Consider the following 27,924-nt stretch of genomic DNA (forward strand, 5'->3'; position numbering starts at 1 on the left):
GGCTTGGGCGAAAGCCCCAAAGCTTCCACCTTGCGCCGCCTGTTTATCTGCCCCGCCCCCACCCCCAGCAAAGGACATGCCCCTTTGATAGTGTCGGGGCTCCCAGCCCGAAGAGAGAGGAGGGCGCCTCCCCATCCCCGCCACGGCTTGGGGTTTTACTGCAGCAGCCTGAGGTGACAGCGACGCCTTTAGCCTCCTCGGCTGCTCTCAGAGCCCTGGCTTCCCTGCATCCGGAAAGCGCTCCCACCTGAGAGGCTGATCCTGGGAGAAGAAAACCAAATTAAAACATGTAGAAGTCGCTGGGCTGCTTTCCTCCGGGGATGAGCCATATCTCCCAGGACTGAGTGGCAGCGTGGGGGAAGTTGGGACCGTAGAGCAAAGGGGGAGGGGAGTGGTGCAACCAGCATTCTCTTCTGGAAGGAGTCGCTGGGAGCAGTGCGGTTGGACCCAAGTTTGCGTGGGAGTGTTTTCCTTTTGTCAATAATTAATCGCCGGAATCAGTCTGGCAGAATTGGAGTTTTGGCAATAGTGCAGACCGCGGGGCCGAACACCCAACTCTGGGAAGCTCGGAGGCGCCCAGCGCAGTGGGAAGCTCGCAGCACTGGAGGGGCGCCAAAGCGTCGGTGCTCACCCAAGCCGCAGGGAGATACACCCAACCGGGAGGTAAGCACCTTCCAAAACAACTGCTTGCAACGTAAACTAGCTTCAGTAGGACAGAATTTGTCTTTATAGGGGAAAAATAATACCAAGCTTCAATGCAATTTATCAGTTTATTATTTAACGACATTAAAATTTTAAGAATCGAATGGGTTTTTCTGTTTGCGTTTATGTTAGAAGCTAAGATGCATCACTCAACAGAAACCAAACTTTATTGTTGGAACTTCCCAAGCCAAAAGAAGAGAAAATGGCTTTGTAAATTACTTCCATTACTTATCTTTGTGAGTTCAGTAATAACTAGTGAGAGAAATATTGGGAGGTGCTTGGTTTCATTCTTAAATATTCATCTTTATCTGGTTGCATGCTCTTATACAATAATTTTTGCCCATAAGCTACTTCAAGCCATAATACACACAAGTCAGCCACCCCAAAAGATGAATTTCCAAGGAATACCTTTCAACATTGTCTCATGATTATTAAGCAGGATGTATTTCCTCAAAAATGCTTAAGTGGTCATTCATAAGTAACCAGACTTCTAACTCCAAGAAGAAAGATACAGTAAACTTTGCTGTGGAATGTGTGGGATAGAGGAGGGTTTTAGATATGAACAGAGATTCTAGGTCTGCTTCAACTAAAGTGACATTCAACTGGTTGGCAATTAACATATGAGCTCTGCCCATACTCAGATAAAGAACTTGAAGAATTGTTAAATGTAAATCTTAACCCTAACACTACAAATAAATGCATCAGGGAAGTTGGGAAAGTTGTTTTTCTGAAAGACTTTGTGTCATGGTAAGTTTTTTGAATTAAACAAAAATTAAGAAATACATGGTCGTTTTTGCTTGGGAACTTTTTATATTAATGCATAAAATTAACGTGGTTTTACTAACTTGATTTTCACATCTGAATTATTCCTACGCTTTTAAAATAGGCATCAGTTTGAATACTGTTTAATAGTTGTGGTGGCTTTGTACATAGATTACTAGAGCAACAACAAGCTCTCATATGAAACGCACTGTTGTCCTTATTCAAATATTTCTATACAGTTATTGAATAACAATAAATTAAGAATGGTTTATCAAACCAAATGCATAGGCATTCTAGAATCTGATTAGACATGAAGTGGAAAGTCAACCAGCCCTCAGCTTCAATCAGTTTTCTTAATCCACTGTTTGTAAATTTGAAAATACTTTTGTAAAAACTGTCCTTCCTAATTCTTCATCTACTATGTCAACATAAACTTTTACCACCAAGTATACAAGATGCAAAATCTTCATTAAAAATTATCCACATGGGACTCAACTTGCAGAATGGTGGTATGTAGAGCTCCAGGGATCTACTCTTCAGCAACATAACAATAACTGCTGAAAGTCATAAACAACTATTCAGTCTCTAGAAATTGTCCTGAAAAAATACAACAAATGAAGAAAAATGTATTCAAGACCATTTACTAAATTTCAGTAAGAACAGCAGGAGCCTGTGGCATTTGAGGCTGGACCCACTTCCTTGCCCCTGTCCAGGAGAATATGATGGTATTCCACTCCAGGTGGGTACAACCAAGAGCACAGGGCTCCATCCCAACCTCAGTCCCAGTCTAGGGCTATGATATATTTCTGGGAAATGCAGGCCGCCGGCATCTCACCCACCCAGCTTTGTGCTACAGAAGCTCTCGTGTAGCAAGAGCAGGTGAGAGGTCTGAGGCTCCCTTCCTCTAATCATCTCCCATTCTTAAAGCAAAAGAAGAAAAGCTCAACAACTAAAAGACAAATAACCCATTTACAAATGGGCAAGGGATTTTAGACATTTCCCTAGAAATAGGATTTCTCCAAAGAAAATGTACAGATGTCCAATCAACACATGAAAAATGAGCTTACTATCATTAGTTTTTAGGGAAATGAAGATCAAAACCACTAGATACCACGTCACACCAACCAAATGGCTATAATAAAAAAAAACATATAATAACAATTGTTGGAGACGAGGTAGAGAAATTGGAACCATCATATATGGCTGGTAGGAATGTAAAATGTTGAGTTGCTGTGGAAAACAATTTGGTAGTGCCTCAAAAAGTTGAATATAGAGTCACCGTATAATCCAGCCATTTTATTCCTAGGTATATATCCAAGAATTGAAAACCTATGTCCATGTAAGAACTTATTCACAAATGTTAAGAGCATTGTTACTCAGAACAGTCAAAAAGTGAAAACAACCCAAGTGTCCATTGACTGATGAACAGATAGATAAAATGTGATATGAAATGGAACAATGCAATATTATTCAGCAGAAAAAAGGAATGAAGTACTGATATGTGGTACAGCATAGATGAACATTGAAAAGATTATGCTAAGTGAAAGAAAACCACGTACTGTATATTCAATTCATATAGCATACCAGAAAAGGCAAACCTACAAAGACGGGAAGTAGATTCATGGTTGCACATGGCTGGAATAGGGGTAGAGTTGGGAAAGAAAGGGGAGTAACTGCTAAAGGATGCAAGGTGTCTTTGGGTTGACGAAAATAGCCTAAAATTGACTGGTGATGGTTGTATAACTGTGAGTGTGTTCACACCCATTGCATTGTGCGCTTTAAATGGGTGAATTGTGTGGTGTATAAATTATATTTCAATAAAGCTGTTTTTTTAAATAAATTATCCAAGGTATTAAAAAAAACAGATGGGTTTAGAACTTAGAATTCATGAATCCTCATGTACCACTAGACCAATAGTTTACATTAGGTTTTTTCCCCAGGGTCCCATTAAAATACATGAAATAATTAAGAGTGGCACAGGTGTTACACAGCTATGCGATTTGCATATGTTTACACACTTGCCCAAGCTTTCCTCTGTTTAGAAATAAATCAAATGCCATTAATGCAGTCCTCAGTCCTATAGAGAATTTGCTTGCAATGCCCTATCTTTTTGGACTCACCCACTCATATGAATTCAAGCCCAGTGTGGCCTGTTGTCCCTCCTGCTCTGAGGTAAGTCTAGTCCTTTATCAGTTCTTCAGGCCAGTTGTTGAGAGGCCACACCAGACGAGAGAGGGAGGTTGCATGACACTCAGATTAGCCTGATTTCCCTTACACTAGATTGGCCCAGGGAAGCAGGGGTCTTTGGGGAAAGGAAGAGCGGAAGCTGCCACTGTCGTCCTCAGAGCACACCAGCATGTCATTGCTGGGATGCATCTCCTGGGATTGTGACAACTTCAACTACACGAGAAGCGCCCCAACCATTACTATACTCTCCTGTTCATCTTCTGTGTTTTGAGTTCCCATAAAATGTCTGATGCTGGACTAAGAACCATGGAATTGGATGATAATCCTTTGTCCAGAAACGGGAATATAAAATCAGCGACTCTCTGAGTTTCATGGGAGTGGTAAGCAGCTCCTGAAATTGTGGCCAGGAACAGTTCGAGTACACTGAGCCAAACCATACCCTTCGCTTTAGGGACTCAAGTAAGTCTACCTGCATCAGGAGACCTCAAGATTTTCCTTTCTTGGCAGCATGAGCTTGTCTTTCCATGTATATGTCTAGAAGAGCATATCATGCTGATGAAAATGGGCTCTGTGTGGTTTCTAACCATCAATTCCTTTATAGAGGTCCCATGACTATCATATTTTGTCCCATTAGATTTCTATAAAATAATTTAAAATGTCCAACCAGTTGTCTCTAAATTAAATACATGTAGGAAAAACTTGATCATACTTGTTATTTATTAATACTGCTTTGATTGGGATTAACAATTCATTTATTCAACAGATATCTATCTATTGTGCGTCTACATTATACCCCTAGGACAATTCTAGGCCCTGGATGAATAATAAACAAAAGAAGCAAAAATTTCTGTTCTTCAGGAGCTTAAATTTTAGAGAAGGGATGTCAGAATAGACTAGAATAGAATAAAAATAATAAGTGAATTATATAGCATATGAGAAGGAAATAAGGCTCTGGAGGAAAATTAAGCAGGGAAAGGGAATGAGTACAGTTTTAAACTGTGGCATCAAGCTAGGAAGTAAAATTAGGTAATTAGATGATGTAAAGATGGTGTACAGAGCTGGCAACGTGACTCTGAAATAGGCTGTGAGGATTACAAGCTCTGAGTTAACTTCTCCCCGTAGGTGCTTTGGTTTCCCCTTCCCATCAGCATTATATTTTTACCTTGGATTTGCTGCTGCTTCACTAAGGAAAATATGACCTTAGTCCCAACACATTCCAAGCAGGCACAAAGAAGACATAATATAATACCTGCTCTACAGCTAAGAACTACAACCTAAATAAAACACTGCCTTATAACAAAAATTCTTGTAGAGGGAAATCATTAGCCTGGGCTTTCAGTGTTGTGTTGGTCTTTCTCACTTTGCCCGGATTCTGGCAGTCCGCCAGAGGATTGTGTGGTAAATAATTAAGAACCACTTTCCCCAAATTAACACCTTTTGAAGCGTGAAAAGGTGGGGAAGAAAAATTTCCAAGCCACCCTGGAAAGATGAAGGGAGAACAAGTATTTCATAACTACAGAGCAGAGCATGGAATCCCACAGATCAACTGGAAAAAAAGAGGGAAAAAGCAACCCGTCTCCACTTTTCCAGGCTGTCCCAGAACCTCGATTCAGGGCACACACCTGTATTAAAAGATACTTGTGGACACATTGTTCTGGTAAAATACATTGGGTGTGGCAGCTTTCTTGGAATAGAGCTTTTAGAAAATGGCTTTAAAGGGAGCAGGGACTTGATTTTTTTTTTTTTAAGTCAAAAGGGAACATTTATTTCAGGCTTAGAGGATAAGCATTTAAGGATATTCAGAGTCAAATTAGAAATAAATTAAAAAGACTCCTTGTTATAATGGAGTTATTATGGGGCATTAGTATTTTCATTTATTCAACAGATTTTAATTGAGCAGCCACTATGCCAGGCGCCAGGGGGGACAACACAAAAGGAGGACCTTGTTTCAAAGACCTTTCTTCCTAGAGGTTACATTACATGCCTTTTGCTACAAAATAGTTGAAGCACATAGTGATAAGGACAAGAACTCTTTGACCTGCCTGTCCTAACACCCCCTTCCATACTGGGTTAGCGCCTCCTATGCCCTAGCATACCTTCCACTTCCCTGTCATGGGTAAGTGATTAGTAAGAGATAAGTCATAACACTAATCACAGTGTGGGCATACTTGCATAACTGTCCCTCCTCCTCTCTAGAAAGTGGCCTGAGGAGAGTGACCATGTCAGTCTTACTCATAGTTTATATTCCTAGTAGATGCTTGTTGACTATTTGATTGGATGGATGGATGGATGGATGGATGGATGGATGGATGGATGGATGGATGATTTGCCAGGTTATGATCAGAGCTCTCTGCATGGAGAGGCAGTCTGGCAGAGTAGTTAAGAGTGTGTGCTCTACATCAGCTTTGAGAGTATAGGGTCAGTTTTTAAATTTCCCAATGCCTCAGTTTCCTCATTTATAAAATGGGTGTAGAAATAGTGCCTCCATTATAACATTAAGTGAACCGCATATGGTAATACATAGAAAGTGGTTAGCAAAGTTCTGGCTGCTACTCAATAAGTATCTGCTACTATCACCAGTATAGAAGGGCAGTTTCCTGAGGGATGGTTTGCTATGCAAATATTGCATACCTGCCCTTTCAGCTTTATTATAAAATCCAGGGATGTCCATTTGGAATTTCAAGCTCAAGTTATCACTTTGAGTTCAAGATCTCTAAAAAGATTAGAAAGAGAATTTAGGAATGAATATAATAAGTAGGATATTGCACAAGAAAATAAAAAATACTAGAAAAAAAGAAAGAAGGATAAAAGCTCAAAATGGCGTGTCCAAAGCAAGTTTTCTGGAGCAATATAATGTAAATACCTCTGCTGTTCTCACACCCACATCCCCCCACAGACAGCCAAAGCACCAGCTCATCTCTATTCTGGAACATACTTGTTGTGCCTCATAGAATGTCATGCCCACTAAGCATAAATAAATGTTCACTGATACAGAAGAAGAAAGAAAAGTGAAAACAAAAATTCTTACCTAAACCTAAGAGTGTTATCTTTGTTCCTTTGGAAAATCAAATAATCCTCTTTTTGTGTAAGACCTTTAATCAGAAGTATCACACTGCTTCCTCATATGTAGTTATCTATTACCTTCTAAATGAGATAAAATACCAACCTGTGACCAACTGATGGACACCCAGTAACTTTAATGCTTCCCTCTACTTCCAGCAGAGAGAATTCACTTGGCCTCTTCCCCAGCCATGGGGGAAACCTCATGTTTTTTATCTTCTCCTAAGAATACCAAACTGCTTTTCCTTTATTAATTTGTCCATTGAAAAGTAATTTTTAAGCAAAAGTAGCTTACTGTACCTTTATTGACAGAAAAAATTAGGCATAGAAAGAGTATGCAACTGACTCTAATACTTCAGTTACCAACTCTTTTTATTCCTTGAAGCTGCAGATACTCTACTCCACAGGGATAGCTTGGTCCTTACATTTTTAATAGGATGTTTCATTGCCTAAAACTTTAGACAAAGAAAAAAAATCAATCAAGTTGGCCTAGGTCTGGTTTTGATGGACAGAAAAATCAGGTTGTAATGTAGGACAAAAAATTGTTCTGCAGGTTTCCTCCATTTAGGAGGGAACAAACGCTGATGCCAATGCAAAACAAGTGATATGGCACCCCTGTGACATCAGGGATGAATTCTTTTTCCCAGACCAATGGGTGTCACCATTTTACCCTCTGACATCATACATCTCTGAAGGGCTCAACAGAGTCACCTGAAAAAAAATCTCTTAGAAGGAGAGGAAATAAAATGCATGTAGAAATAGAATGAAGAATGGAGTCACTGTGGCCAAGCTGCTAAATTGTTAAAATTAAGTAGGCTGAGGAATGAAAACCAATTCTATTCTTGCTTTAACTAGCCTGGGAATTTAAACCTTTGAACCTTCCAGTTGTGCCTGGAGATATACATGTATAAAGCCTAAGAAAATAACTCTCTAATAGTCACTGAAGGACTTAGGAAAAAAAACTTTACATGACCAGACCACCTGGCATCTGTCTGGACCACCTGACATTTGGCTGATAAACATCCTGGACCAATCCAAGGGTCAAGTATGCAGGACTGATTATCCTCAGGAGGTGACTTTTACAATAAGGACTCTTAACTTTTCTTTTTTCTTTGGAACATTTCTAGGTTTTGCTAACTGTGTTTCCAGTGTGCAAACTCTAAGACCCTTGAATATATCTTTATCATTTATTTCTAGCCAAGCCTCCTGATTCATTTGTGCTGGGTCGACATTAGAAAATAAGAGGGACAGATAACGATTATGATAAAAGCAACCCTCTGAAGGGGTTGCCCAGTATCTGCTCGAACAGTTTCCCTAATGGAATTCTCACCACTTCAACTGGCGAACCTCTTTCCCTTCAGATAGTTCTTATTGTTTAAAATTTTTTCTGAGATTCACCTCTGAAAACAATAAAACAACTCCAAACCTTCCCCTCTACACCAGCCCATAACACCACTTAAAACCACGTCTTGCATTTGATTTCCCACTGTCCAGACGTTCTCCATCTAGCTTCCTGTGGATGTGCTCAACTTGCCGAAGTGACTGTTTTTAATAGCTGGAAGAAGGATGCTAAACAGAGCCAAGAGCTGTAGTTCTCGTCTCTCACCTGTGGCACAGTACTCCTATAAATATATAAGAATACTAGGGCTATGGCCTGAATGTGTCCCCCGCAAATCTGTATGTTGAATCCTAACTCCCAAAGGTAATGATATTAGGAGGTGGGGCCTTTGGGAGGTGCTGAGGTCCTAAGAATGGAGCCCTCACAAATGGGATTAGTGCTCTTATAAAAAAGGCTCCGGAGAGTCCTTGCCTGTTTCATCAGGTGAGGACACAGCACGAAGGTGCTGGCTATGGACCAGGAAGAGGGCCTTCCCCAGGACGCAAGCATGCTGGCGCCTTGATCTTGGACTGCTTGGTTTCCAGAACTGGGAGAAACAAATGTTTGTGTTTATAAACTACCCAATCTGTGATATTTTGTTATAAAAGCCAAATGGACTAAGATAATTAGATCACTTTATTTGCCAACCATAACATAACACCACTGGTTCCTAATAAACTTGAAGTCAAAGAAAATTCCTTAGTCTTTTTTACTTAAACTGAGAATAAGCCACATTTTTTCCCCCAGCTTACCCTTGGACAATTGACTTTTTGAACTGAAGAACAAGAGTTTCTGTTTCCCTAAAACTTTTACCCTCAGTCATTCTTGAACTCTGGAAACTGCTAAGTCTTTTATAACTCCACCCCATAACTTGGGTTCACTGGCAAATTTGATCACCCCTACTTTCTGTGACTTAATTCAGATGGACAAAAATGCTACAGTGGTCGGGACAAAATACATAGCTATGCTGGGGCTCACCACCAAAGACCCACTCATCATCTTTACCGTGCTTCTCCAATTACAAAACACTGCCCAAAACAGCATTTCATTTAATGCTTAACGACTACCCTATGAATAAGATATTATCATCATTCTATATGTGATGACAAAGTTCAGAATATCTGACTTGCCTAATATGACACAGCTGATAAATAACAAAACAGGAAACAAGCGTTAGAGTTTCTGATTCTGTTTCCAATGCTTTCTCAAAGATCGATTTTTAAAAGAGTGATTAACCTAATCTATTTTTCCTTTTCTTCCCCATGGATATCAAGAGAGACCAATTAAAATCAAGAAGCATTTTCTACAAACAAAATATCACCCCAAAATCCAGTATCTAAAACATTAAAAGCAGGCTGCTCTGATAGAAGGCGGGAGACTCTCAGCCTCATCTCTTTGTTCCACCTGGGGCCTCCCTTCAACCCTGCCATACATGGTGATGGGATACCTTTAGTTCTTAGAGTACATTGGGAAGTCACTAGCCAATGGCATGCCCTCAAACTGGAATGATTTCTAAAAATAAGGCGAGCCTGTCATACCTTGTTTTTATAATACATTCTAAAATTTTGTGGGAGAACATCCATCTAAGAAGTTTAATAACCTTTTACATGGAACAGAACTGTTTTAAAATTTGAAAGCATCTTTTTGGCTTTATTCAAATATCTATTTCACAGATGAAGAAACAGCAAAGCAAAGAGAAGTAACCCATACAAGACCATTCCGTCGGGGAGTAAGAACAGGAACCCAAACCTGGACCCTCCTAGGCAGGTAAGTGCTTCTGATTGTATCATGGAGTCTCACTTTTAGAAACCTAACCCCTTTGAATACAAGACAACATCTTTAACAAAATGAAGCTTCTGGCTCTCGCTTAACCAACCAACAAACATTTATTATATACTTGATATTGTAATGGCATTTAAGATGACACAAAGGAGTAAAATGTGGCAATTAGCTTTAGTAATGAGGCCTTAAAAGAGTGGTTCTTAGTTTAGAGGCTGCTTTGAAGTCTATTCAAAAAAGTGTTTATGTATATATGTCAAGGAATTCATAGATGCTCCGCCCCTCCCCCCCTACCCCAAAGTTCTTGGCCTCCAGGTAAGAACCTCTGGCCAATCCCAGTACAAGTGCCAATATCAAGATTGCATAACACTAGCTACTATCTTATTTATGGGTCTGTTGGTTAAAGGCTGCTTCTGTTTCGGCATCCTTCATTTTTTATTTAAATGGAGCAGCATCTTATCCTGGAAGACCTTTGATGCCAGAAAAGCATAAATGTTTTAAGAAGTTATTAGTTAACCAGATGGGACAAATTAAGGGAGAAATATGATCAAATGAAAACATTTTCTTTCAGAAATGTTAACAGTGAAAGTGAAGATGGTCAGTGTTCATAAACAGGACATTCAATTTCTTTCTGTTTCTTTTATTTTTAAGAAAGAAAGACAAGGAAATAGAATGAAAAAAAAATTACTATATCACCACTAGCTGCCAGCCCACTTTTGTTACATTGATAGCAAATGGGGAAAAGAGTGAGGGGTGTGGACAAAAAGAAATAGATTTATCTTCTGAATGATTGTTTCTTAATCCTTCCCTTTTGCTATAATCTTTTAAGAGATTTACGGTTCTGAAATGGTTGGCAACAATTTCTTCATTTCAAAATAGTTTGGGCAGCTTTAGTATTACTTTAAAGTTATTGATAACAAGGCTTGATTTTACTTATTCAAACAACACTTGTTGGGCTGCATTTTTAAAGCACTGCTGCCGGAGGCAGTGTGGTGTGATAGAGGATGCAGGACTGAATGAAGCCCAGTGTTCTTTCCTCCTTGGCTTTTGACAAGAAACAAGGTACAGAAACTGCATAAGCCCCAGTTTCCTCATCTTTGACATGAGGCAATATATTTTTTTATCTCCTTTATGACAGCCACACTGGAACTGAATAAAATATCTGAAGAATAATCTCAAACTGGCTTCTAATTTGATAACTGATAAAGTTCACATGTTCTGCCTTAAAAATGATCTCACGCTCTTTTATTCTTTGCCTGGTATTCACAGCCTTAGCAATAGTACATTAGTATAATGTGTAGTCATTATAGCAGTTAACATTCATCTAGTCCTTCCTATGTATTATTCTAAATATTTAACACTTGTTAATCTTCCCAGAAATTGTATGAGGTTCTATTATCATTCCAATTTTCCAGTTGAGGAAATGGAGCCCAAATAGCTGCGGGACTTAGCCAGGGTCAAACCCAGGGTCAAAGCCAGAGCTCGTTACTACTCACCACGCTGCCTCTGGCCAGGATTCTCACCCAGCTCCCGATGTGTCCACTGTGGGACTGTGGGCCTTGTTTTCATCTTTAAAATAGGAATCATTTGATAAAAGAAAACAGACATTAAGCTCCTGGACACTGGTCTCAGAGGTAGGTATTTTTGTGACTTTGATTCCAAAGGCTTTTTGTGACTTTGACTCCAAAAATAAATGAATGGAGCTACATCAAACTAAAAAGCTTCTGCACACCAAAAGAAACCATCAACAAAACAAAAAAGAAACCAAATAAATGGGAGAAAATATTTGCATATGATACCTCCAACAAGGGGCAATTATCCAAAATATGTAAACAACCCATACACCTCAACAACAAAAAACCCCAAACAATCTGATTTAAAAATGGGCAGGGGATCTGAATAGACATTTTTCCACAAAAGACATATAGGTGGCCAATAGACATATGAAAAGATGTTCAGCAATCACTAGTTACTAGGGAAATGCAAATCAAAATCACAATGAGATATCACCTCATACCTGTTAGAATGGCTATTTGAAAGAGACAAGTAATAACAAGTGTCAGAGAGGTTGTGGAGAAAAGGGAACCCTCACACACTGCTGGTGGGAATGTAAGTTGGTACAGCCACTATGGAAAACAGTATGGGGGTTCCTCAAATCATTAAGAATAGAATTACCACATGATCCAGCATTTCCTTTTTTGGGTCTTTACCCAAAAAATATGAAAACACTAATTCGTAAAGATATACGAGTATGTATCCCTATGTTTACTGCAGCATTATTTACAATAGCTGAGATGTGGAAACAACTTAAGTGTCCACTGACAGATGAATAAAGATGTTTTATATACTGAGGGTGCCAAAAAACTGGATACACATTTTAAGAAAGGAAAAAACTGTATTAAAATTGTAATAATAAATACCAATAACAAAAGATGAATACAAGTCACGTTTGACTTCTACAATTACAAGAGGCGCTCAAAGTGGTCACCATCAGTGTCCAGACACTTCTGATGACGGCGAACCACTGCTTGAGCAACGTTGACCAAAGTGTCCACTTGTATATATTTTTTTGGCACCCCTGGGGTATGTGTGTGTGTGTGTGTGTGTGTGTGTATGAAATATATGTGAAATACTATATCAAATACTGCCATTTGTGACAAATATGGATGGACCTTGGGAGAATTATGCTAAGTGAAATAGCTCAGAAAGAAAAGGATAAAAACCATATGATTTCACTCATGTGTAATATAAAACAAAAAGTAACAAATGAACTAACAAACAAAAACAAACTCATTGATACAGACAACAGAATGGTGGTTACCATAGGGGAAGAGGGATAGAGGGATGGAGAATTGGATAAAGGGGGTCAAATATATGGTGACAGATGGAAACTAAATTTTGATGGTGAGCATGCAATAGAGTATACAGACATCAAATTGCAATGCTGTACACCTGAAATTTATATAATGTTATTAACCAATGTTACCTCAATAAATATAATTTAAAATAGGAATCATTTAAATTAAGCACTTAGTCAGTGCCTGCCACAGTGGTACTTAATAAATGCTGTTTCTGTTCCCTGAAGAGTTCTGCATGATAAGATTCTAGTGTTTTTAAGGACAAGATCTGAATTTGTTTCCTAGGGTTGCTGTAACAAAGCACTGCTACTTTGGTGGCTTAAAACAAGAGAAATGTATTCTCTCACAGTTTTGGAGGCTAGAAATCTGAAATCAAGGTGTCAGCAGGGCTGCACTCCTTCCAGAGGCTCTAGGGCAGCGGTTCTCAACCTTCCTAATGCCACAACCCCTTAATACAGTTCCTCATGTTGTGGTGACCCCCAACCATAAAATTATTTTCGTTGCTACTCTATAACTGTAATTTTGCTACTGTTATGAATCATAATGCAAATATCTTTTTGTTTTCCAATGGTCTTAGGTGACCCCTGTGAAAGGGTCATTTGACCCCCAAAGGGGTCGCGACCCACAGGCTGAGAACCGCTGCCTAGGGGAAAATCCTCTAGTGTCTGTTCCAGCTTCTGACGGCTCCAGGCGGTCCGTGGCTTATGGCTACATAACTCCAGTCTCTACCTCCATCTTTGCACGGCCTTTTCCTCTGGGTCTCTCTCCTGAGGACACCCGTCATTGGATTTAGGACTGACCTGGGTAATCCAGGATGACCTCTTGCTGAGATCTGTAACTTAATTGCATCTACAAAGACCCTTTTCCCAAATAAGATCACATTCACAGGATGTGAACATATCTTTTGGTGGGGGAGGCATCATACAATACCTTAATCCAAATATTTTTATGTCTTGGGATATTCCCCCTTGTATTCTTGACAAAGCCCACAAAATTTTTCAAAGAGGGAAAAGAACATTTTATCTCACCCAGTTTAGGCCTGTAGTTAATTTGGTTACAAAATCTGTTGGTTGAAAATATTTTTCTCATATTCCCAGTTGTCATTAGCCTTCTCCACATTTACTTGAGAATCAACAACATTTTTAGGGAACAAACAATTGTTACCCATGTTAAAGAACAAGCGTGGAGTTCAGCACTTCTCCGCTTTTCACTACAAGTATACGGGGAGCCATGCACTTGGGATAAGGCGAAAGAATGAAGCCAGCAATAAGTTAACATGCTCTTCCCAGGAGAAGGAGAAATACACTCGGCTAAATTGTCAGTAATATTTTTTCTTTTAGTACAGTGTGTCATTTAAGTAACTCACTTTTAAATACAGTATTACACAATCGCATTAGAATATGTAATTTAATTGTCTAAAAACAAGTTTTGGCATAACTCTATAAACTGCCTTCCCTTCTCTCCTCTCCCCACCTCAACCATCACCCAAATCGCAACTCCAGAAACTAGCTGACCTGGAATGCTAACCAAGCCAGCAGGGAAATGCCCCTTGATCTGGGGTTGGCAGAGAGGACACTTCATAGACAATGCTATGTCTGTCTCCATGACCCTTAGAGCCCGCCCAGCTCTCTCCACTCATTCTCCTAAAAGCAGTGATAACTAAGATACAGCAGCAGGCCAGTTGAGGGCAGTGATAAAGCAACAGGCTATATTGCTATTGCCACAAAACTCACACCTGTGAAAGTGCAGTGTTGCTGGTCACAAAATAGGAAAAACATCGAAGCCATTACCAGGAGTTTTCCAGGCAGTGTAATAAGAAACAAAGAATAGGCCAAAAAATGAGAAGGAGGAAGAAGGGCAGAAAAATAAACAAAAAGGAAAAAGTTTTACGAGCAAATGTATTCAATGTTACAAAAAAAAAAAAAGGGCAAAGAAAACAGAAAATTAGTATTAGACAATACTATTGGAAGAGCCTTGCTTGACCTATATACAACCAGATTTCCTTTGGCAGAGCTCAGGAAACAGGTGCTCAGCAGGTATGCTTTTGACAAATCAGTACTGCAGTGACTCACCTTCCTTGCCCTCAAATTGTTCCTTGGGTGGGGGTGGAGGGGGGTGGGGGGGCAGTCTTCTGTTTCTGAAGACACATCAAATATAATAATGATAGGTAGGAATGAGATAAAGGCTTAATTTTTCATGGTCTGGCTCCTAGATCCTAAGAAAATCGAGTCCTTAGAAACTAACAGTAAGCAAGTAGTTCTTTTACAAAACTGTGGGTTTCATGGCTAAGAGCTGGAGACGAAAAGAGACAGGTGGAACTGTTATGATATGCATGGAATACAGTTTTCGGGAAAGGGTTTTGTAATGACAATAGAAAACTAATTTCAGCTGCAATTTAGCCACTTTTTCACTCTTCTTCCCTGTTAAGTGTGCTAGGTATTGACGGGTCTAAAGCCCTTTATTTCACATCATTATAAAAAACAGGTAAGCATATCATAGAATTTATAATTCCCACAAGTACTGTAGGAGATTAAGCTGCTAATTTCACTGATGCCAAGAATGAACCTAAACACATCACTTCTCCTCTCAGAAGGTTTTTTTATTATTATTATTATTTTATAGTTTGGCAGTTCCCAATTTTCCTTATATCCTCAAAATCAAGAAGAAGGGAATCCCAATTGGGACCTCACAATTTCATAATTATTACTTAAATATCTTTGGGGTTCTTTGTTTACTCAGTTCAGGTGGTATATCTATGCGATTTTGCTAGACTAGTAACACTCCACTATAGATTGAGAATCTCAATGACTTTTTAAAAATATTATTCAGGTTATTTTAAAGTACATTTTAAATTTTCAGTCCTTTATAAATTTTAGAGTTCTTCAATGACATTTAATTTTTTTTTAATTCCAGTAAAATACATGTAACAGTTTATTATCTTAACCAGTTTTAAATGTACAGTTTAGTGTGTTAAGCATATTCACACTGTTATGCAACCAGTCCCCAGAATGTTCTCTTGCAAAACTGAAACTCCCTTCCCAATGGAACGACTCCTCATTTCCTCCTGCCTCCAGCCTCGGGTAACCACCTTCTACTCCATTTCTGAGTGTGACTACTCTGGATATCTCACACGGCATTTATCTTTTCTGTGACTGCCGTATTTCACTTAGCATAATGTCCTCAAGGTTCATCTATGTGGTAGCATGTCGAAAGTAAGAATTTCCTTACTTTTTAAAGGGTGAATAGTATCGCATTGTATGTATATCCTATATTTTGTTTATCCATCCATCTGCTGATGACACTTGGATTGCTTCCACTTTTTGGCTTTTGTGAATAATGCTGTTTTAACATGGGTGTATATTTAATGATTTCTTAAAAATGATTTTTAATGACTTTAAGACCACAGTGTTGTGGCTCTGTTGACTTTTTGCTTCTGAAACAACCCAGCAGCCCTTGGAAACAATACCTTCAGAAGGAGAAAGCCACCCAGAAGATATACTCTTTCCTTGTTCATAGGCTAACAGGGGTTTTGTCCCCCCCAACACCCAATAAAATAGTAATAAAGAGGCTCATCCTAAGAAATGACATTATAGTTAAAAACTTGGCCCAGAAACCCTACTCTCCACTCACATACTGGCAGAAATAAATAAGGGCACTTGCCCTGTTTCTGTATGAGTAAATGAAAGGACACCAGGAACAAGACAAGATATATCATCCCCCCCCATTACACATTTCTCTTCCTGTTCATGATATCTACTCAGCATTAATGTACTTGCTGCTCTTTTTATTTTCAAAATATACATCTTTTTGATAGCCACACAGCATTGATCTAAACTGCAGTATTTCTTAAATTATTATGAAATTTTCTATTAAAGTCAAATTCCAAATTTTCTTTTCCAGCCAGAAGGCCTTCATTCATAAATCCCTCTAGAGTCTGTCAGGAAATGGCAAACAACAAGGATTGCTTTAAAATTACAGTTACTCAATACACGCCATGTTGCCCAATGGCCTCAGCGAACAGTTGAACTGGAAATACATGTTTTCTATTGTTCTGTTTCTGTTAATGCTAATTAAAATGGCAGGTAGTAAAGTTGGTTCAGGTAGCCACAAAAACACTCTGCTCTTGTATGTAACTCAAACTAACACTGTACCAACAACTTAGAGAAATTGTTGGTGAGACATTATTTCAGTAACTCACTCCTAAGTACAAGATTATAGAACTTAGAGTAATTTAGTTGCCTAAAAGCAGTAACATGCTTTGACTTAAAATTGTTTTGTGTCACCTTCTCTGAGAAGTCTACAGAATTGTCCAACTATTTCATGGATGCATAAAGAAAGGTCCTTAATTGCCCTGTGGCTCTTTGGTTTTCTTCTTTGGCTTTGATTACAAAATTTTCAATTGGTTTTCTCAGCTCGCTCTAAAGGCTTGGACTTCAAATCCACTGTTTCTGGTCTGACTTCTAATATTCACCCAGGTACCAACACAAGGAATTACTTGCCAAAGGAAGGCTGGAGAGTAGCCTAAGATGGAAAGGAAATTCCCAAGAAAATGTTAAGTAAGGATGGAACTTTCTGTGGTGCACAGAAAATAGGGGGCTCACCCATAGAAAACTTAGAGCAAGATAGCTGGGTATTGGGAAGCCAATATACTAATATTGTACCTGATTCTTCCATAGACACAATATGAGGTTTTGCCATTAATCATATGAACGGATTCACATTACAGAAATAGCTTGCGATTAGTTCCCCCAAGACAAGAGCCACCACATATGACTGTCAGTGCACAGCCCACACATGTCATAGGGTGGTCCTGCCAAAGACACATTTGAATATTTGTTTAGAGATTGCAGTGCCTTTCAAGTAGTGGCTTGTAGCAATGGCTATACATGCATTGGGTCGTCTGTTGGTTTGTTTGTAATGTACTAGGCAATTCAATTAGCAAACATAAATAAGGACTGAGTTTTGTATTGTTTTTTTCCTATAAATTACACCAAGCACTCCACTATTGAGGTAACCATTATAGAATATTCCACAAAGACTTTTGACTTTATAATTTAGTAAAGCCTTGCAAATGGTTTCAATTTGTACCAATTCACAAGGAATAAACACTACTATTACTATGACTTCTAAAGAGCTCAAAACCTTTCCCTGCACTCCTTACCACATCACTGAGACAGAGGCAATTATCAATTATCTTCATTTTACACAGAGAAGCTGTGGCACAGAAAGATTTTGGAACTTGCCCAAGGATACAAAGTAAGATGAATGAATAATAATAAAGAGCAAAAAGATAAAAGTAAGGAGAAGAAAAGAAAAGAAAAAAGAAAAGAAAGGAAAAGAAAATAATATTATTCAGGTCTCCAGATGTTCCCATCCTGGGATTTTGTTCCCTTGAACCACTTTTTTATCTACCAATCTTAAATTATTACTCACATAGAGTAAGCACTTGTAAAAGCCATTTTAAGGGAATTTAAAAGCACTTCACAAGTGTTATTTTATTCCCCGCTGAATTCATGAACTTTTAACAGTGTGAGAAAGTAAAAAAGCATTTGCTACATTAAAAAATTATTTAGTACAAGTTCTCTTCCATCCTCCAAAAAGACAAATTATACTGGATTTGCAGGGGAAAAAAATCTGTCTAAAACTAATTGTTTGAAAGCAAAGAGAATTTATAAGCACCTTTTACGTGCCCCACATTATATATAGACATATTAAATAAGTATAAGTATGGTCCCTACCCTGAACAAATTTATAATTCACTCGTTCGGTCATTCATTCAGCCAGCCAACCAGCTCACCAACCAACATATAAGTACTCATGTTCCAGGCAATGGGGATAAAGAGATGAGTACAGCATATTCCCGATAGTCACAGACCTCATAGTCTAGTGGAGAAACAGATTCTACATGTCTAATTATAACACAATATACGTTCTAAAACCTTGCTACAGTGGTAACACATAAAAGAAAGCAATACATTTCCCTTGGGAAGGGTGGTCTCCTGAGAATATTTCTAGAAGGGGCAACATAGGGGCTAGGTCTTGAAAGTAAGTAGGGTTTTTATCTAGAAGAGAAAGGGGCACAAAAACATTTCTAGAAAAGAGAACGAACTAAAAAATGGAAGCTTAAGAGCGAATGACATTTAGCAGGAGAGTTCAGAGATGATCCTGCAGAAGAGGAGAAATTAAACCGTGGAAGGCCTTCAATGAATGCTTTATTTCATAGGAAATGGAGAGCCATTGAAGGGTTTCAAGCAGAGAAGTGAATCTATAACTTCAGAAAGTTAATTCCAGCAGTAGCATGGAAGGTGGTAAGGTGACAAGGAAACAAGTTGCCAGGCTATTTCTTTAGTCCAAGCAAGAGAAGGGGATAGTCCACGGCACTGCCCAATGCAATTTTCTGCAACGATAGAAATATTCTATATCATTTGTCCACTATGGTAGCCATAAGCCATATGTGACTATCGATCACTAAAAACTTAAAGTGCCACATGTGGACAGTGCAGAGATATCTTACATGGCATTTGAAGCCTTAAAGTAGAGTTTTTCCAACTGCAAATGGGTTAAGAAATCGATACAGTAGCTCACATTCGAGTTTTTTTGTTTTTTGTTTTTTTAAAGATTTTTATTGGGGAATTGGGGGGATGGGAACAGTGCTGGGGAATTGAGGAAGGGGAACAGACAAGTTGCTGTCCTTTTGTTCTTCAGTCTAGTTGTGGAGGACATTGCTTCACTGGCCCAAGTTGGCACCATCATTGCGCTCTTCCCAGGCAAGGCAGATCAGTCGCTGGCTTCTGGATGGCCGCTCACTGCGGCTGCTGGCTGCTCACGCTGGCTTGCTGGCTACACACGGTAGCCCTTGGCAACCCACTGCCACAGGGGCTGCAGCCTACGCCGTCCCCGGCGACTCACAGCAGCCCAGCTCCAGGTTGAGCTGTTGTTCAGCATCTTAGCTGTGGAGGGCAGTGTCACTGGCCCTCATATGTGGGATCCAAACCAGGGGCCTCTGGCATCCCAAGCCAGTTCTTAACCATCGCGCCACTTGGCCGGCCCCAACTATTTTTTTAATAAACGAAGAATAACATAGACTACAGAATAACTGAATCAAATAGAACAGAAAAAAAAATAACAGCATGTACCTCAGAATACTATACAGAGGGTGCCAAAAAAATGTGTATATATTTTAAGAAAGGAAAAAACTGTATTAAAATTGTAATACTTAATATATACCGATGACAAAAGATGAATACAGGTCATGTGTATACATTTTTTTTGGCAGCCTTGTATTAAAAGATGTTTGTTTTAGTTAGATGGCTGTGTGTATGTACACACACAGTGGATCATAATGTAAAACATACTTTTCCTCTTTATTATGTTTAAAAATGTTTGAAATCCAATCCTTTATGGAAGGATATTATTTAACTATTTTCATAGTTTTTAGGAAGAGTTTTCCAGAGAGTCAGAATAGCATAAGCAAAGTTCACTGGAGTTTGGAATAGGGATAACTTTGGACCTTTCAAGACCTTAATTTTTTTTTTTTGCCTTTAAAATTTTTTAATGGACTTAACTGTTTAGAACAGTATTAGATTTCGAGAAAAATTGAAGACATAGTACAGAGAGTTCCCACATACTCTGCATCCAGTTTCCCCTAAGAGTTTAATCATATATTAATATGGCACATGTTACAATTAATGAGCCAATCTCGATACACTACCATTAACCAGAACCAATACTTTATTCAGATTTCCTTTTTTTACCTAATATCCTTTTCCTAGTCCAGGGATTCATGCAGGATAATACATTAAATTTAGGTGTCATGTTTCCTTCAGCTCCTTTGGGCTGTGACAGGTTTCACACTTGGCTTGTTTCTGATGACCTTGAGAGTTTTAAGGACCACTGGTCAGGTATTTTGTAGGATGCTCATTTACTGGAACTTGCCTGATGTTTGTTCTCATGATTAGACTGAGGTTGTGGGTACTGGAAGACCACACAGGTGCCATTTTCATGCTTTATATCATGGATACATACTATTAATATCAACATGATTTAACATTGGTGCTGTGGGCCTTGATCAGCTGACTGAGGTAGTGCTTTATCAGTCTTCTCCACTGTAAATCTACTCTTGTTTTACCCCCCTTTCCATATTGTACTCTTTGGAAGGAAATTGCTCTGCTCCTTTTAAAAATAAATTACTAATTAAAGGAAGGTTTGAACTTAAGTTATACTGAGTTCTTCCCAAAGAACACACCTTCTGAGTACAGAAACAGTCTCTTTTTAGATACAGTATCTCTTTCTACAGCAGCGAGACACTTTTTCCATTTCTCAGATTTTCAGGTTCCAAATATAAAACACAAAAATAGCTGCGTGATTGACATAGAGTTCCAAAATAAGTTGGGGGAGGAGTTAGCCCAAAAGTAAATTAATTTCATATTACATTGTGAAAAGTGAAGACTTTAAGATGTTTGCTGTAATCTAGTTCTAGGCTACCCATGGATGGTTAATTCCATAGCATTTCCTCATCTTATTTTCCCAATGTCAGCCTCTTTTCCGAGCTTCCTTCTGAGCATTTTCCCATTCCTTTCCTCCACTTAGTGCTCACGCCTGGCTCCCCATTCACTGCACGCTTGTTATGAGGGGAAGCAGAGTTTGCCACCCCAAAATATGCCTTTTGATTATTTTAAGGATTCATTTTAAGAAAGAAAAGACTCAGAAAGAAACTTTGACCCTTCCCCTTACCTGCCTAAAAGAATTCAGCTAGAAAAACCTGCTGAAAGGAAGGGAGCTATCAAATCACATAATCTGAACTGTGTGGCAGGCAGGGAGGAATCTAGCAAGTCTGTTTGTTGGACTCATCTCTGTGTCCCCTTGCTTCTGGGTGGCCCGGCAAGAATTTGTTTATCAAATGTTTGCTCTTTCTCATCTCCCTGTGAATTACCTACTTTCCCTCCAAAGTCCCAGACCCCTGCCTCCCTCTCCTTAGTCCAGAAAGGCATATAAATTTCAAAGGCCCAATTTGTCCTCAGGTCCCACAGTCTTATGAAACCCCCGTATGTACATACATAATAAATTTGGTTATTTTCTCATGTTAATCTGTTTCACGTCAGTCTGATTATTAGACCAGCCAGAAGAATTTAGAAGAGTAGAAGGAAAATTATTTTCCTCCCCTACATTTTCATGATCTAGTTTGCTGCTGACTAGCAGAGAATTTTCTATCTGCAATGGGGCAGATTCCGTCTGAAGCCCACTACTCAGAAGAAACCAAATACTAGTACTCAAAATATATGTGGTTAATGAATTAATAAATTCTCCTACCCACATTACTCATTTTGTCTAAAACTTTTCTTATAAAAAATCTCTCCTATCGTCCCACAGATTTAAAAATGGACTCAGTAGCAATATAGTGCCTAAGCCAACCTAGAACCTAAATATAGTGCATATGCTAACAACAGGTTGTAGCAGATGATTTACCAATAATAACCAACTCTCTTCTCACCTTTTCATAATAAGAAACAATGAATAGGGCCGGCCTAGTGGCACATTGGTTAAGAGCTGGCTTGGGACGCCAGAGGGCCTGGTTCGGATCCCACATATGAGGGCCAGTGACACTGCCCTCCACAGCTAAGATGCTGAACAACAGCTCAGCCTGGAGCTGGGCTGCTGTGAGTCACTGGGGACGGCGTACGCTGCAGTCCCTGCTGCAGTGGGTTGCCATGGGCTACCGTGTGTAGCCAGCAGCCAGCGTGAGAGGCTGTCCAGAAGCCGGCGACTGATCTGCCTCGCCCGGGAAGAGCGTAATGGTGCCAACTTGGGCCAGTGAAGCAACATCCTCCACAACTAGACTGAAGAACAAAAGGACAGCAACTTGTCTGTTCCCCTTCCCCCAATTCCCCAGCGCTGTTCCCATCCCCCAATTCCCCAATAAAAATCTTAAAAAAAAAGAAAAAGAAAAAGAAACAATGAGTAAACAACCTTTAAAATTTCTTTACATCAATAAGGAAAAAAAGGATCAAAGACAGGGGGAAATCAATGCTTTTCCTTGACTGACTCTTAGACTACATGAGACTAAAGTGAGATGTGACAATAAAAAGCCCTTTTTATATGTCAGAGCTGGCTACTGACAGGGCTGGGAAATGATACAGGGGACTGTTGATACTGGCAAGGAAAACAAATTTTAAGTCTTAATTCTTTACATTGTTAGCAGTATGTGACCAAGGTCACTTCAGGTAGCTACCTTTGGTGTAATGCATGTAGGTATGCTTTAGATCTGTCATTTCCTTGCTTGATGGATAGATAGATGGATTGATTTTTACAGCTTAAAACAATGAACACCGAATCTCTCACCATTTCTATGGTTCAGGAATCTCGGCACAATTTAGCTGAATGCCTCTGGCTTGGGGTCCCTCGCAGGCTGCAATCAAGGTGTCCACCGGGGCTGTTAAAGCAAGAAATCTAATTTTAGAATAGAAATCAATGGCCAGGCAATTAATTGATCCATTTTTCAAAACTAAAATGTACAGGGGCAAAGTCAATAACATTTCTAAATGAGTAATTTATCTCATTTATAAAACTGAAAAGAGTATTAAGAATATCTTAAACAGATTTTCAGTACATGGTTGATTCTGAATAAGTAACACCCATAGGAGAGCACAAACAGATTTTCTGAAACGATTGGTATTCAAAACCATTTCAACTTGGTTTTAGAGTCCAGGGAAGGCAACATGTCCATAGGAGCTTAAAGCCTCATCTTCTCAAAACCACCACAGCATTCCCTGTGGAAAACCTCTGGAGACCCCCTCACTCCCAGGATAAAGACCAAAATGCTCAGCGTGTCCAACTAGGCCCTGCAGTGCTTGGCCACAGTCTGGCCACTCCTTCCTCTTCAGCGCTCTCATACTTGCAGCCTCCCTCACCTGATCCCTGTGCTCGTTCTCTGCCCCTGCCTCGACCACCTGTCAAGCTCCTTACCACCTCAAATCTTTTCACAAACAAGTTGACCCCTCCATCTTGGCCATTCTCCCCACCTGACTACCCACTGATGTGTTTGGCTCACAATCATCCCTTGGATTTCATCTCAAATATCTCTTCCTCACACACATGCTCAGACTGGATCAGGTTTCCCATAGCCTCTCATACACTGCTCTTTCCCTTTAGGGAACTATGTAGTTGATAATTACATATTGGTATATATTATTTAACTGCTACCTGTCTTCTCAGCTTGACCAAGCTTCCTAAGCAGAGGGTCTCTACCAGTCTGAGCCACCCATTCTCCCACCTTCACCCAGCACAGCCTGGAACTTGACACCTGATGAATGTACTGATCAGTTATCTGGTGTCGCTCCAAAGTCTGTCCAAATAATGAACAGAAAGCAAGTGTGGGTAGCCATGAATGAGAATTTTTAAAATTAAGTTTAGTTTGCCTGTGGGACAGCTTACAAGCTCAATTAATGATAGCTTCTAATTTTCTGTGGGGAATCTCTATTGTTCATATAATTTCATTCACTGAAATCATCACTCCTGTCACTCATTTCCTTTAAGACCTAGCGCTATTGGTCGATGCTGTCTCTCTGCAACCAGAACTAGGAATAAAAAAGAATGTTTTTAGGTGACTTTTCCTCATGGTCCACCTACCAAGATAAGGCATTTAAATCTAATTACCATATTTTGCTGTGTATAATGCACACCCATGTTTTTGGCCCAAATTTTCAGGGAAAAGACCTTTCATTTTAATTTTTTAATTCAAATTTTTATTTGTTTACATTTAGGTACTTGTTTTTTGTATTATAAAGGAATTTTAGCATTTATTTTTAAACATATTATGGTACAAGACATTTTATGTAACACATAATTATAAAACACAAGAATAGATACAAGGTACAAGAAGTTTTATGTACCAGTAACAAATTTATGATATTTACACATCATAAAAGGCCAACAACTCTTCGTCATTGCAAGTTGTTTGTTGTAAGTTCAACAAAACTGATTATCATATTCCAGGGTATTATTATTATTTAAGATTTTATTGGGGAATTTGGGGAGGGGAACAGCGTTGGGGAATCAGGGAAGGGGAACAGACAAGTTGCTGTCCTTTTTGTTCTTCAGTCTAGTTGTGGAGGACATCCCTTCACTGGCCCATGTTGGTATTATCATTGAGCTCTTCCCAGTTGAGGTAGTCACTCGCCGGCCATTGGATGGCCGCTCAAGGAAGCTCACAGCAGCTCACACCAGCTGCTGACCAGCCCCACTACAGCCTACGCCATTGCCGGCAACTCTCGGCAGCCCAGCTCCAGGTCAAGCTGTTGTTGTTCATTATCTTAGCTGTAGAGGGCGCAGTGTCACTGGCCCTCATGTGGGATCTGAACTGGGGCCCTGATGCTCAGAGCTGGTGTCCCAAGTCAACTCCTAACCAACGCACCACTCGGCCGGCCCTCCAGGGTATTATTTTGCATACAGATATCATAATTGACTTCTAGAGTTGCAATTTTAACATATAAGCATAAATAAAAGAAATAAAAACATTTATATAGATATGGAATTAGTACTACCCATGCATAATAGGCAGCCTCATTTTTCCCCCCCAAATTTGGGCAAAAATGTATGCATTATACATGGCAAAATATGGTACTTAGTTCCCTCTCTGGCTTCTAGGGAAGATGGAAGGCTGACCTCTTTTTGCAGGAAAGTAAAACAACTTCAGTTGTATTATCTGCTTATTTGAATTATCCTGGCCATTATTACAGATAATTGTGACCTGGTAACACAAAGACTTTCCATTTTAAGTTTTTGTGGAAATTATCCTTATTAGAAAGTGTTACAGATTATCAAAGCCAAGCTGTTGAGTCAACAATAATAGCAAACCATACCCACTTAGGTTGGGACTACAAGTGATCTATAATTATTATTTTTTTAAGTTGATTACCTGTCATTCATTCCTTTACTCATTCATTCAGCAATTATTTACTGATTACCATCTTTGTGCCAGGCATTAGGATTGAGAGAGTTTCCCCAATGTCCATGGAGTCCACAGTCCTATGGAGCAAAAACATCTTGCTTTACTCAAAAGAGAATCAAAGAAAAGAAAGACAGTTTCAGATCAGAAGGTAGAAATAATGTTCAAAAAAATTTACCTGTGATTTGAATAGTAAGAGTTATAAAAGTGGACTTGGATAATGTGCCACCATTATATCCTTAGCAGTAGGCACAACAGGCGCAAAGGTCAGCTTGTATCCCTAAAGACACCCATCCTCTCTGTGAAAGTCTGCAATATCTTCCCAAGAATCATTTTAAGAAATGATAAATGCTCTTCTTTCTAGGAAGATTTACATGTGATTATAACTGTCCTATCTGATGGCCAACAAATCATTTTTATATGGTTTTCGTAAGTTCTGTACCCAGAAAACAAATGACCACCGAAAGGCACACTTTGGGCTGTGCATTTGTTTCATACGTCAAGACCAGCCACACGTTCCGTGACTCACTAGGAAGACTCACGGGACTCACAGCGACACTTTATCACAGTGAAAGGATATGTATACAACAGGGTCAGCAAGGAGGAAAGACACAGGTGGAGCCTGAAGAAATCCCTTTCCAGGCTTCCTATGCTCTCACCCTCCCACGAGTGGACACACAGAGCATGCTTCTTTCTCCACTGGCAAAAAGTGCAGTCATACATGTGCAATGTTTCTGCCCAGGGAAGCCCATTAGGGACTCAGCACCAAGGTTTTTATTGAGACTGATTATGTGGACACCTTTTGCCTGCTAATTACCAAAATTTCAGACTCCCAGAATAAAACAGGTGTGCACCATTAATTACAGTGCTTGCACAGTCTAGGCATAGTGAGTCATCCGTACTCATTAGGGAATGGAGAGAACATCCCAAAACCCAAGATCCCAAATGCCAGACAAGGGCCGAACTTGCAAGCAGGTCCTTCTAAAGATGACAGACTCAGGCTTGTTATAGTAACTCTTTTCTGAACACAGTCCTTTAAATCTTCCAGAATACGTGTTGTAGGAAATAGAAAATTCATGTTTATCTCTCTCTGTCTACATGGCTAAAGACACTGTGGTCAGCCTCAATTTTTAGGTTTTATTATCATTAGAGCTGTTAGTAGGAATTATCATTTTTGGATAAATACTACTATTAATAATATTGTTGCTATTAATTCTAGTAGTCACTATTAGTGGCAATATTATTAATATATTGTGCATTATTTCTATATCATATTTATATCAGTCCTTTCCATGATGGTTAACATTCTTTGAAAGGTGTTAACAGGCTGAGATTATGAAAATCTAAGGAGATTCTGTGTTTGGTTCCGGATTTTATTTTTCTTCTAATCTGTTGCCTTCTTTAACAGGACAGACTTTCTGCAGCTTGAAGGAGCCAACCATGGATTTCAGGCGTGTGAAGGACTATTTCTCCTGGCTCTACTACCAATACCAAATCATTAGCTGCTGTGCGGTCTTAGAGCCCTGGGAGCGATCCATGTTCAATACCATCTTACTCACCATTTTTGCTATGGTGGTGTATACGGCCTATGTTTTTATCCCAATCCATATCCGCCTGGCTTGGGAATTTTTCTCCAAAATGTGCGGCTATCACAGTACAATTTCTAATTGATCTCCTCTTCATTCTATGAATTGGCACTGCATATGTGTATGTTACTTACAGTTTATTGTTTGAGGTGAATACTGTGTCTTCTTTCACAATCTGACCTAAAAAGTTCTCTCTTCTCTATGCACTCTGAAATCCTGCCTGAAATCTGAAATAGGTGTCTCTTTAGGTTCTTTTGTACATGTTACATTGTGCATAGGTACTATGATGACCTTACCTCACATACCATATTTTCTCAACTTAAATCTATGACTTTAAGGTTTTTTTTAATCAGAAAATTTCATATAAAATGTTTCTGGAAAGTAGGCTCATAAAAGACTTACCAGAATCATGTTTCAAGTGTTCCCTTGATACCAATTCTATACTAAAGAATATATTTTTAAAAATTTGTTCATAGGCTACTGTCAAAAGTATCATATCCTTGTTTACAATATACAGAGGATGCCAAAAAAAGTATACACATTTTAAGAAAGGAAAAAACTATTAAAATTGTAATGCTCAATATATACTAATGACAAAAGATGAATACAAGTCAGGTGTATACAATTTTTTGGCACCCCTGGTATAAAAAGATGTGAATAAATTATATG

The 27,924-nt window shown here is 39.1% G+C and overlaps 1 protein-coding gene across 1 annotated transcript; it reads left to right on the plus strand.

Annotated features, from left to right (window-relative positions):
• SPTSSB (serine palmitoyltransferase small subunit B) lies at window positions 1-27,836 on the plus strand. Its single transcript, XM_019626747.1, has 3 exons — window positions 1-663; window positions 9,763-9,856; window positions 27,078-27,836. The coding sequence occupies exon 3, from the start codon at window positions 27,110-27,112 to the stop codon at window positions 27,338-27,340; it is 231 nt and encodes a 76-aa protein (XP_019482292.1). The 5' UTR covers window positions 1-663; window positions 9,763-9,856; window positions 27,078-27,109; the 3' UTR covers window positions 27,341-27,836.
• Window positions 27,837-27,924: the final 88 nt, after the last annotated feature.

This window comes from Hipposideros armiger, unplaced genomic scaffold, assembly GCF_001890085.2.
Source record: "Hipposideros armiger isolate ML-2016 unplaced genomic scaffold, ASM189008v1 scaffold_16, whole genome shotgun sequence".
Classification (NCBI taxonomy): domain Eukaryota; kingdom Metazoa; phylum Chordata; class Mammalia; order Chiroptera; family Hipposideridae; genus Hipposideros; species Hipposideros armiger.